Raw genomic sequence first — 12,374 nt, 5'->3', positions numbered from 1 at the left:
ACACACACACATCTCTGAAGTAAGAATTCCTGTCAGCCTAGTACATGGTCCTAGACACCCCCCCCCCGCCCCACATGTCTAGCAAATAGCTGATCCAGGAAAATCTCACCTCAATCAAAGATTAGTATTATAAAAAAGATATGAAGACATGATTTATATCCATATGTCATGAAGGGAAAAAAGAAAAGGAAAGGAAAGCAAATGATAGGTGAAGGACACTCACCAGGAAAAACAAAAAGTTTTCATGGAGCTGATGGTAATTCTGATCAAGCTCATTGTAATCATAATGAATAATGATTAAATAAATAAAATACGTCTCTATAAGAACAATAGCTGAAAACAGATGTCATAGTTCAATGAAAATAAGCAAACAATAGAAAGCAATGGGATATAAGCTGGCACAGCTTACCAAAAAAAAAAAAAATTAAAGAAAAAGTAAAACTATCTGAGAAATTAAATCCATACTCTAAGGAGGACAGTGACGAAAGTATACATGTGCAGTGAGAGTAAAGAGCGGCTACAGAGAATGTGATATGTACAAATAATGGCCACTAGAGATCCAGCATATTCTTAACTGGTGTCTCTAGCAAACAGAACCAAAATGAAGAAACAGAGAATGTATTTTAATGTTATAATTTTTTAACGTGTCCAGAAATAAAAGAAGGCTTAAATCTACACCTTGAGAGGGAACATTATTTCCCAAGGGGAAAAATTTACACAGAAACTAGCTTAAAAAATAACCAAAACCTTTTATGAAGTTCTCAAAAAAAGAAAGTGTAACCCCAGAAATTTTATACCCAAAGAGTCATTCAAATTGAAATAAAGAAAATATATACATACACACGTATACACCAAAGAATTTAATTCACTTAACTCCTTCTTGAATAAACTGCTGGAAAACAATCTTCAGCCAACCAAGAAAGAAAAGGAGAAATGGTAGCATTTGAAACAATGTAAAATCACCATGTCTTTTCATTTGCAATATGTTCCTCTCTTTATTCTCCACTTCAGTGATTGTTATCACAAAATCCAATTGTCTAACTAGCAAATCAGGAGTTATCCTCGCCACCCACCACCCTCATTACCACATCTAACCACTCGGTAAGTCCTTTCAAACTGCAAAGCTTTCTCTCAAACCTTCCCTCTACTTTCCGTCTCTCTTGCTAATCCTTCATTCAGGCATGAGTCTGTACTCTTGTCTGGACAATTGCAGTAGTTTCCAAATTGCAAGAATAATTTAAAAACATTTACACTTGGCATGCCACAGGCACTGACTACTCCGAATGGATACCAGCCATGGACACAGCACACTGGTGCGTATCAGCTCTGATCCCTGGCCTAATTGGTCTTGTCTCCAATATCCACTTGCCACCATCCATAATCAACTCTGTAGCTACTGTGACTTTTCTACAGTATAAAGTTGATTATGCTGCTTCTTGACTTACGTTCCTTCAATAGTTTTCCATTACCTACGGCGCAGTCCTACGGATGAAGTCTAAACTCTCTGGCATGGTAAACAAAGTCCTTGAGGACCCAGTCCCTGCCTAATTCTGGAAGTTTTAAATTTCATCACTCTTACATGCAGTGCCCTACAGCCACTCTGGACGTCTTCCAGTTTGGTGAATGCGGGCTCTTTGAGATTCCAGTGTGTGGTCAACAAGTCAAGTGTCATATCTGGAATAGGAATGGAATGTAGATTCCCCTAAAAGGCCCTGATTCTGGGTCTGGAATTATATCTGAGCATCATGAAAATCCACATAGAATACGTTCCCCGGCCAAGAAGCAAAGCAACCTATCCAATGGGCCACCACCAGCCAGAGGTCTCTTCTTCCTCTCCCTGCCATTTTGAGTTTCCTGTTGATTAAACAACCAGCCACTTTACATTGTAGACATACTTCACTTTTTTTTTTTTTTTTTTTTTGGCTAATTGACAAGATAGACCCTACAGAGTAGATTCTCAAAGTGATGCTATTTCTTCCTATCATTTGTGACAGATCTGCTACCTCTCCCACATGACAAGGCAGAGCTGCCCTTAGGGATCAGAATTCAGTCTGCTCATTCACTCATTCCACAAGTGTTTATTTGTTGGGCACCTGTGGGGACACAGTCCCAGAGAGCAGTTTCCAGGCTCTCAGCCTCACGTGGACAGGTGCAGTCTCAGGTAGTAGATGGCCATCAGCTGTGACAAGTTGGCCATCAGCTGTAACCAGTGAGCCACTAATGTAACTGCCGTAGCTACGCTAGGGGGTTGGTTGGGTTGGCAGAGAAGTGGACGGAGGGTTGTGGCTGGCAAGTGCAGTGAGCAAGCAGATTACATTGTGGATCATGTTGATCCTACTTCCTGTGTCTCACCCAGCTGCCAGCGAGAATGGGGTGCAGAAAGATATTGGGGTACTGGCGGATGTTTGCTTTTGTGACTCCACCAGCCACCGTAGAGAATATAGTGGTATGGCTCCCCTGTCTATGGCTCCGTTGTTGTTCCTTTTTGGCCTCACCATATCCTGTGTTCTTCTGCGGAGAGCGGGAGCTGAGTCTCTGCATTACAGCACCTCAGGCCCTGCGCTCAGTGTTCCACATACTTTATTGAGACAGATATAGTCCTTGTTCTTATGAGCCTTCAGTCTGTAGGGGACAACAAATGAACACAAATTATAACAAGGACACAAACAGGGTTCAGTTGACCTTGGAAAACTGGTGAGGTCAGAGGTCAGCAAAGGCCTCCCTGAGTAGATGATACTTAAACTGAGGCCTGAAGCATAAGAAGGCACGAGATATGCAAAGATCCAGTGTGTCGGCAGAGAGCTAGTCTTCACAGAGAAAAGCAAAACTATAGTGGCTTTCTCAGATTAGTGCCTCGAAGCAGCATTTCATCCACTTATACAAGGAACACAATCTATGCAGTTTGAAGATATCGATATTCTTGTAGAAATGAGATAATCCAAGTATGCTTGTGAACAGTTTGGTTGAAATCCATGTTTAGGATCATATTTTCCTGGATGTGCTTTGTGAATTTCCCTTTGTGTCTTTTTTCATGAAGGCCTTCCCATCTGCAGAGCTCATTACCAACTGTGGGGACAGAGCCCCAGAAAGCAGTTTCCAGGCTCTCGGTCTTACATAGAAAGGTGCTGGCTTAGGTAGTAAATGGCCATCAACTGTGATTGGATGGCCATCAGCTGTGGCTAGTTGGCCGTCAGCTGTAACCAGTGAGCCATTGGCCACTAATATAACTGCTGTGGCTACGCTAGCAAAAAATGGGGGCTGGCAAGAAGATGGTGGCTGGCAAGCACGGACTGCTGTTAGGACGGCGGATTGCAGATTATGTAGATCCTGCTTCCTGTGTCTCCAGCCCAGCCGCCAGCGAGAATACATTGGTTTGACTCCCCTACCTATGGCTCCATGGGTGTTCCTGTTTGGCCTTACCATGTCCTGCGTTCTTATGTGGGGAGCGGGACCAGAGACCCCGCCTGACATCCTGCACGACACCAACCTCTACTGCAAATTCCTATCATTCTTTGAAGGCCCAGTCCAGCCCCACCTGCCCCCATGGGACCTTCTCTGACCACTTCAACCCTCTGGGATTGCCATCTTCTCTGAGCTCCTACAGCCCTTCTATCTTCCTGTAAGAGCTATTTTCTATGAATTAGTTCCTTCCAAGGGCATGTGCTTTGCTCTTTTCCTATGTATTAAGAATAGGCATCAAGTCTTTGTGACCAACCTCCAATTCTTCACCCAGTGTCTGATGGATCAGCTATAATATTTGTTCAACATGAAGTTTCAAATCTAAGTAGACCACCCACTTACCTCAAGAATTCCATATAGCCAAGTCCAACATAGGAAGTAGGATCCTTTGAGTTTTTATGAAGGAATCTGACCAGATGGATATATAGATAAATATATACAGAAAATGACCTAAAGTCATACAAATTCTCTCTTCCAAAGAAGCACTTCAGAACACTTTTCATGCAAGCAAACGCAGTAGTCAGATTTCCTCAACCAGAGTTCAAGGACTAGCAGTTATGAGCAAATTCCCAAACTTAAGGACAAATCCCAAACTGAGTTTTTTTCACTTCAAAAAAAAAAAAAAGAAAATGACAAAGTTCCAATAATTTTTACAGTACAAAAATTTTATTTTTTGTTAGGATAATTTAAAGTTTAAAACTGAAGTAGACATATTCATTTTACAAACAAGATATTCTTTCATAAGTAAGACCATTAAAAACAGTAAACAAAAAAGCTGTCTTTACAAAAAGCTCTGTGCATAGCAACTTTATACTGTATATAACTGACAAAGCAAAACAAGAAAATGAAACTATACAGTTTGAAAATGAGACCTTACTGTACAAAAGGTAGAGAAGATAATGGTTTTTAAACCATGCATATTGAAATGTGCAAAGAAAAACTGGGGGGAAAAATATGATGCTATAACAACAAAAAAAATGAGATAAATAATGAAGTAAATTGTCCCTTTAAATGAAAATTCTTACACAGCTCCTCTTACAAAGCTAGGATAGAATTTGTAGTTACCTATAGAAATACTCACCTTCCAAAGTGGCACAAAAATAACCTGGGACCAAAATGATTCAATAGCAATGACTAAAAAGGACAGAGTAGCTTTGCTTTAAATTTATTAGTACACTAAAAATAATCCTTACACACATTTGTACAATTAAATAGATCTGTTGCTGCCAAGGTTCTAGCTGAATGGTCAAGGATGTCTGGTATTTCATGACACACATTTTTCGGTGTAAAGCTACCAACAAATTCTACAATCATTTTGAAGACAGTACTGCACTCATCTTCATGCAAGAGCAAATATCACAGATTCTAAAAGCAATGCTACTGAAAAAAACATTTCCTTATGTTGGATTGGCTCAAATCCAGGTCTAAATATGCTTGATTTTGTTCTGCCTTCACTTTCAGATGGTAATGTTTGTATTCCACACACTCTTCCCCTCCCATCAAATTTTTCACCGGAGAACTTTCTCTGGTGTGTTTCCCTGTATTTTGGTGCTTTAAGCCCTGACTATGAGGGACTGTCAGCCAGAGTTATAAGCATGCCAGGTATACAAAACCTTGGAATCTCATGTGCATAGAAATAATAGTTGGGTCATATTGAGTAATTCCAGAATAAAGGCAAAGAAGACCTTTGGGGTTGGGTAGATGTGGGCATGTATCACCGGGGCAAACAGGAGGGAGGCAGAATTTACGAAGTCATCTAAAATTGGCTCGTATGCACTAAAGATGTTTTTCCACGAGAACTGCATCAATTTCTAGTGTTAGAACCCCAACCAAAAATGCCAAACTGGAGTCTGTGTATAGACTATATTGTGGTGCCAATGAGTCAACAAGGAGAACCCTAGCATGGGGAAAAAAATGACATCCTTATTAGTAATCCAAATAAGTCTGGATATATCCCCAGGATCACACAGGCTTTCAAGAGTCAGCCACTCTTAGCAGCTCCTGCAGTGTTTCTCTCCCTAGGAGCCACTCCCAGAACTAGATAGAGAGCCCATCACAGGTCTAGATAACTGAGTTGTTTGGAACACAGATGCCCCCCATCTCTGACCTTGCTAAGAATCTGAGTTTCCATTTCTTTGAACATTAGGAGAGGGATTTAGGGCTTTTACCATTTCTCTTCCACACCCCATCCCATTCCTGCCTGGAAACTGTGTCAAGTGGGATGCTTAATTTTTTCAAGAAAGTTTAGTTCCGTGAAAGGGGAAATCTGCAAAAAGAAAAAAAAAAAAAGATTTGGACATTCTAAGAGTCCAAGAAATAGAGTCATCTTCTTCAAACCCTGTTTCTGAAGTTCTGTGGGGCTTCTACCTTGGTGTTGAACAAGGTAACCCAAGAGGAGGGAGAGTATGGCTCTGTCAAGAATTCCAAAGGGGCTGCTGGGTTTGGGAAAGTCATGTGGCTTTGGCTCTTCTTTAAGGTCTTTCCCTGGGATGCAAAGCTGGGGACACACTGAAACACGGGAATTGTCTGCATGCTCAGGGGAGAATGTTGAAGCTAATATAAGTTTTTAAAAAATTTGCAAAGAGTGAATACCAAAAGGGACATGTAGACTATTTAGAAAGCAGATGGAGCTGGGAATGAATTGATGGGCTTGAGTGTCTGTATATGTGTATGGACTTGAATCTATTCTTTCTGAATTTGTTCTGTAGGAATCTACATCAGGTACCTGTTCTTGTCCATGGGTCAATAAAATGATGGAAAAGAGGGGGATGCAGGATGGGGGATAAGAGTCTAGTAAGTAACTGCAGTAATCATCACACACCTTTTAAACTTGTTACTACATGTTTCATCGGTTTCATTTTACATCAAGAAGAGAAATTCCTCTCTTCCAAAAAGGTCTTAATTTCTACCTCTACTTACAATAAGTTACACGTTTATTTATTTAAATAATTGTAAAACATTTTAAATTTTTTCCCTTTTTTCGTTTTTTGTTTGTTTGTTTGTTTGTTTTTTAAAGAGATTAAACTATAAGCAAACACACATACAACAACATTTCATCATTCAATTCAGGTTTCGTTTTAAGAAAGTCTTCCATGCTGGTACCCTGTTTTGTTCATTTTTTTTTCTGCATAAACTAAATTGGTATCTGAAAGGCTTCATAGAAAATAGAAACTTTCAATTTTTTTTTTCCTACAAAGAAAAACAAATAGTATCCAAAATATTAAGCATGAATTGTTTGCCAATTTTTTTTCTTAAATATTTTACAAACATAGGAAGGTGGTTCTTACAATGTTCATAACAAAGAATTAATTGCATTTCTGCTTTTAGCACTGACTACGTCAATGACATCTTTTGTCCTTGTCCCCAAGAGGGTCAGTTTGTGTAGCCACCATCAGAGCTACATGAGAAATGTGAGACCAGATAAGACGCCGCTCCTCATATACCCAAATCTGTCCATCATGTTCATTTTGGGGGTACAACTCTCCCCACAGAGCTCATAGTGCTTTCTTCATTATTGGTCCATCAGAGTAAGTAGTTTTGTGCTATAAGAAAGCAGTTCTTCCTCTTTACATCGGGGGCACAACAAGTCCGGTCATGGCTGCAAGGAAAGGGTGACACGGGAATGAGACTTGGAGGCTTTTTACAGTAAAGGCTATAACCCAGAGAGAGGGGCCGGCAATGGGATTGACAGAGTCTGATGTAATCCAGGGAGATGGTGCCCTCCACTGACATGGGAACACATTTCTTCCAGGTTCGGTCTAGCAGTCAGTCTACTGAGGTACCAAAAGCTCACAGATCACTGAAATATAAACAGAGCTTGTGGACAGATTGCTTGGGAAGCCAACCGTTATGTTTTGTTTGTTTTATATTAATGGGTTGTATACATGACCTAATGGACATAAACATGCAAACTAAATTGTACTATATGTATGATATATTTTTCATTATTAGACTAAAATAATTTCTAGATTCTATTGTTCCAAATCACTTAATTGGAACAGGAAAGAGAACTCCAGATGCCAAGCCTATTGAGTTACTTCCTAGGCATCATTTATAACAAATCAGACTTTCTCTCTGTCCTAGGTTTCTATCCATTCTAGCTGAAATTGATTAGCTTTTTTTTTTCCCAACTAGCACATCTTCCTTTGGTGCTCACTGCTGCTACCGTGTTTCCCCCAAAATAAGACCTAGCAGGACCATCAGCTCTAATTAATATAAGATCCAGTCTTTTATATTATATTATATATCATATCACATCATATATCATATCATATTATATATTATATTGTATTGTATTGTATTATGTTATATTAAAGATCCAGTCTTATGGTAAAATAAGACCGGGTCTTATATTAATTGTTGCTCCAAAAGATGCATTAGAGCTGATTGTCCAGCTAGGTCTTATTTTGGGGGAAACACAGTATGTGATGCTCATTCACTCACAAATGCTGATCCACTGGCCTAGAGGACTTAATTTAGCTCCTAGTTTGGGAGTCACTCCCATCTCCACTCTTCATCTCCTGTTCAAGTGCGATGTCCAGTGCCTCCTCCATCTAGTCAAGAGGATACAGACAATACCTGTCTGGGTGGCATCAGGTCCAAGGCTTTCCCTTGAAATGGGAAATAAAGCAGCATGAGCACAACGTAGAAAAAATCACGCAGAAAATATGCCCGTCTGGCCTTGGCTTTCAGGTGATGAACCCACAGAACTTTCACATTCTTGGAAACGGACAGAATAGTTTCCTGGCATCAAAACTTCAAACCATACTTAGAATTTGATCCTTGAGCTTTATTCTCTATATCTCATCAAGGTCTAAGCAAATAGCATAGAAGCATTTTGCTGAGTGGTGCTTACTAAGCTTATAAGCAAATGGCCAAAATTCTTCCTACTTCCCCCCAACACACCTCCCTCCCCCTCCTCCCTCTTTTCTTCCTTCTCTCCTCCTTCTCCTTCTTTCCTCCTCCTCCCTTTCCTCTACCCCTTTTCTCATGCCAGGTAGTCTTCTCGGGCGAAACTGTCAGCCATCTATTTCCCTGCACATACAGCCTTTATTGAATGTTTGTGAGATCTGGATTAAGGTCTTACACAGCTAGCAAAGCCTTAATTATTTTTGCCTGTATTACTATATATTGAATCGATGTAACTTTTCAATAAAGGCAGTTCAATTCTGGACACTCCCTGATGATTTGGAGATATAGCAACCCCGGTAATTATCCTAGAGTGTAGGAGGTTTTCTTATTTTATTTTATTTTTTTTTTCCTGGAGGGAGCTGGAAAATGAATCAGGTGCCTAGTGCATAATATTATCTTGACAATCTATACTCATCAGCGGTACATGCCTGATAGATGAGGTGGAGGGTGGGACAATGACGCTGCACACATAATTCTCTGGCAGGGGGATTCTGGCTCACATTTGCAACTTTACCTTGTCTATTACACTTAAAACTCATCAGCCCCTTCCTTTTTCTGGGCCCTCAGAGAGTTACCTACGGAGCTTATTAAAAGGCCAGTACTGCTCAAAGAACAAGATCCAGCACATGTCAGAAGAACAACAGACTCCATACATTTTCCTTCTTTCTCGTCTCACATCAGGCACGGGGTGGACTAGATCTCTGCTGCATGGTGACCCTGACCTTTTGCTCATGGAAACCACAGCCAACAGACACAAAGCAGATATTAAATGGAGGAAAAGTAAGCACTTTCATGGCCGGGGGAGGGAAGAAGGCTTAACTGTACTTCATCCATTTTCTTCTTACCTTCGGGAAAGCAAGAATCCCCGCTTTGGTCCAAGTGGAAAGTAGGAATGGATGACAGGTGAGAGAGGAATTGTACTAGTTTGTCCCCAGAGAGACAGTGGGGTGTCAGAGCATAGGCTCTGGAGTCAAAATGTCTGAGGTCAAGTCATCCGTCACTTAACTGTGTAGCCTCGGGCAAGCTACTTAAGTAAAAATAGTGATAATGGCATGACCTTCCCCTTTGGGTCACATGTGAGCCTTGAACAAGATCATTTGTGTAAAGTGCAGAGTTCAGCGTCTTGCGTGTACATGGTGCTCAACAACAGTTCGCAAGTGTTAGAGGGCATTGGTGGCACATGCCCTCTGCATGTGACTAAGACCATCACACCACAGTCGAGAGAAGAACCTCTCCACTGGCCTGTGATCACACAAACACCTCAGAGGACACTGTCACTCTCCCACCATCTCTCAAAAGATGGAGCGTCCTTCTTATCCATCCTGCAACCTCAGATTCCTTCATTCTGTGACTGTGGGCTGTGCATTCAATGTCAGAGCATGGTTTTCTCCCTCTCAGCATCAATGGCACTTTGTAATGTAGGGCTTTGAGCTTCTAGTCACCTGGTCCCTAATGAGGAAGAGTGGGAGTCAAGGCCTCTGAAAGGCATCCTTCATCAACCCCCACCTTCTCTCTGTTGGGCTGTGTGAAATATCCTTCACCTTTCTTGTTCTTCACACAGATTACTTCACAATAACCTTTGGCGATACTGTGATTCCCCCAAAATAAGACCTAACCGAAAATAAGCCTTAGCATGATTTTTCAGGATGCTTGTAATATAAAATAAGCCCTACCGTATTTCTCCAAAAATAAGACCAGGTCTTATATTAATTTTTTTCTCCAAAAGACACATTAGGGCTTATTTTACATTATGAGCATCCTGAAAAATCATGCTATGGCTTGTTTTCTGGTTAGGTCTTCTTTTCGGGGAAACACGGTAGCTTTCAGCTTTCCTATTTAACAGACTAGGAAATTGCAGCTCTCAAATGGGAATGATTTGTGGAGATTCACACAGCCTGCAAGGAGGTGAGAGAGAACTCCAATACACAGCTGATGAGTCAAGTCTAGTGCTCTCCCAATGGCTGATACTCCGAATTCTCCTATTATCTCTCCACGTATTACTTTCCATGTTCATAGTTGTTTGTAATTATTTCAGCCTACAATCCTAATGTAAGTGCTTCCCATCACCTCCTCCTCCTCCTCTTTCGCACGTCCTCCTAAGGTTCAAATCACCAGAAAAATTTGGAGGAAATTACAGGATCCAAAAGAGGCTTGGGACTTCCCAGTGGTTCTATAGAAATGAAACTAGAGCCCAGAGCCTGTGTCTACATGGAACCAACTATTATAAGTCATCACTCCTACAGATACAGTCAAGAATGTGCAGCTCAGCCATTCTCTCAGCCTAAGCATTCTGACCTGTGGTGACCAGAAGCTCGCATGGCTGAGGACCCTAGAGAGTGTCTTCTGACTATTATGACTGCTGTTGCCCCCACAAGAAAACCTCACTATAACCATACAGACCCTTGCAGCTCTTTGGGCCAACTCAACACTGACTGGGTAACACCACAGGGCGCCTTGGGCATAGAGCAATAGGCAGGGTAGGGATTGCCCACCAAGGGACCAGTGAAAAATTCATCCTGGCATCCCTGAGGACCGAGAGTTGAGCAGGCTGCAAAGGTGGGTCTCCCTGGACAGGACAAATTTGGAAGAATTGAGACAACCAGCTCTACTTCCCCAACTCCCGTGCTTTGTGAGAGAGGAGGTGGGGTAGGGGTGGCAAATGGAAGTCAAGTCATACTTTTTTTCATCAAAGTGATGCTGAAAATATTTGCAAGGGTTATCTGGACTGAGGAAAGGGCTGCGCCCCTCCATCTTCCTCTCACACTTGCACCCCTCCTTAGTTTTTCTTGGGCTTCTCATTCTGCATTTCCCCAAGGAGACCTGTGTGGGCCCCACTTGGTTTAAGGGACATGACTAAAACCAGAGAACTTGGAAAGTTCACTGAAGTGGTTGTGGGGAAGGGGAAGGTACAGCAAATATTTGGCAATTGTTTCCATTTCCCAGTCAGGAGATGAAGCCATCATGGAACAAGTTCTGCTCATGTGCTCTAAGGGTGGGATGGAAACCACTGGCTTGATGAGAGATGGAGCAGATGAAGACACTTAGCTACAGGCTGAGCCTGTTTCTCTATTAATCAGGCATCTGGATGAAAACTAATATATCTATATTTTCCCCCCCTCAAATATACAGATATTTCCAACTACTTCCATGTCGGGTAGCATATCGACCCAATGACTTTGTCTAGTTAAAACGAAAATTATTTACAGGGAGTCCTGCATACTAGGTTTTCAGTTCTCATTTGACAGTTTCTCTTGTCAAGTGACTTCCAGGAGACACCATCATCTCTGATGGTAGGATGGGACAGGAACCTACCACACCTCCCAGAGCTCTGCTCAGCCACAACCGGTGAATGATCCTTCACAGTGTCCCCGAAGGACCAGGAACCTATTTGCTATCATAAAGCCAGTGGGCAGATGCTGTCCCAGAGACAGCACGGCTCATCCAAGGCTCTGCTGACTCCAGAGGCATTGGTCCACAAGGGGTTAACCAAACTTCTGCCCTTTTTGGTTTTATCCAACACTGCTGAGTCGTGAGTGTTTTTATGTCGATGTAAGGAGCAGCCTAAACATAATGTGGGTCGGCAGGATCCACCGCGTTCAGCAGTTTCCAATTTGTTCTTTTGCCATCAGCTGCCTCCCATTCACACTGAGATGATTAGATTCTCATGTACTCATCACATTTGTGTTACATCATGTCATATTATATTTTAGGACATCGCTTAGAAATGGCTTTGACGGGAGATTCATTTTTGTCCTTAGACACAGTACGACGTCTTTTTTGCTTTCTTCCCTACTCCACACTGATCGGGCACCTGCTATCAATTTGACCAACATGTAACCAGAGCACTCAGAGCTCACTAGGGCTCCTGATGGAGCCTGTGCTTTTGTGCCTTGAGAACATCTAAGCACCACAGATGGCAAGCCAATTAGGTCAGCAGTGATCACCATGTGACATTGGGAGTGGTGACCAGGCACCCTCTGGGAAACAGTGACATGGCCTTGTGG

At 41.8% G+C, this 12,374-nt stretch overlaps 1 protein-coding gene across 2 annotated transcripts in view; it reads right to left on the bottom strand.

The window, feature by feature from the left end:
• Positions 1-4,111: 4,111 nt before the first annotated feature.
• The window catches only part of EBF2 (EBF transcription factor 2), a 189,029-nt gene continuing 180,766 nt past the window's right edge, over positions 4,112-12,374 (bottom strand). Inside the window, exon 16 of one of the 2 annotated variants that reach the window (XM_081077586.1) lies at positions 4,112-7,057. In XM_081077586.1, the coding sequence (XP_080933712.1) occupies positions 7,026-7,057 (32 nt within the window). In that variant the 3' untranslated portion in view covers positions 4,112-7,025. The remainder of the gene's footprint in view (positions 7,058-12,374) is intronic. The other variant, XM_081077587.1, reaches the window with a different exon arrangement.

This window comes from Rhinolophus hipposideros (genome assembly GCF_964194185.1).
Source record: "Rhinolophus hipposideros genome assembly, chromosome: 16".
Taxonomy (NCBI): domain Eukaryota; kingdom Metazoa; phylum Chordata; class Mammalia; order Chiroptera; family Rhinolophidae; genus Rhinolophus; species Rhinolophus hipposideros.
The sequence above is the reverse complement of the archived record's forward strand: the minus strand, read 5'-3'. Positions and strand labels throughout refer to the sequence as shown.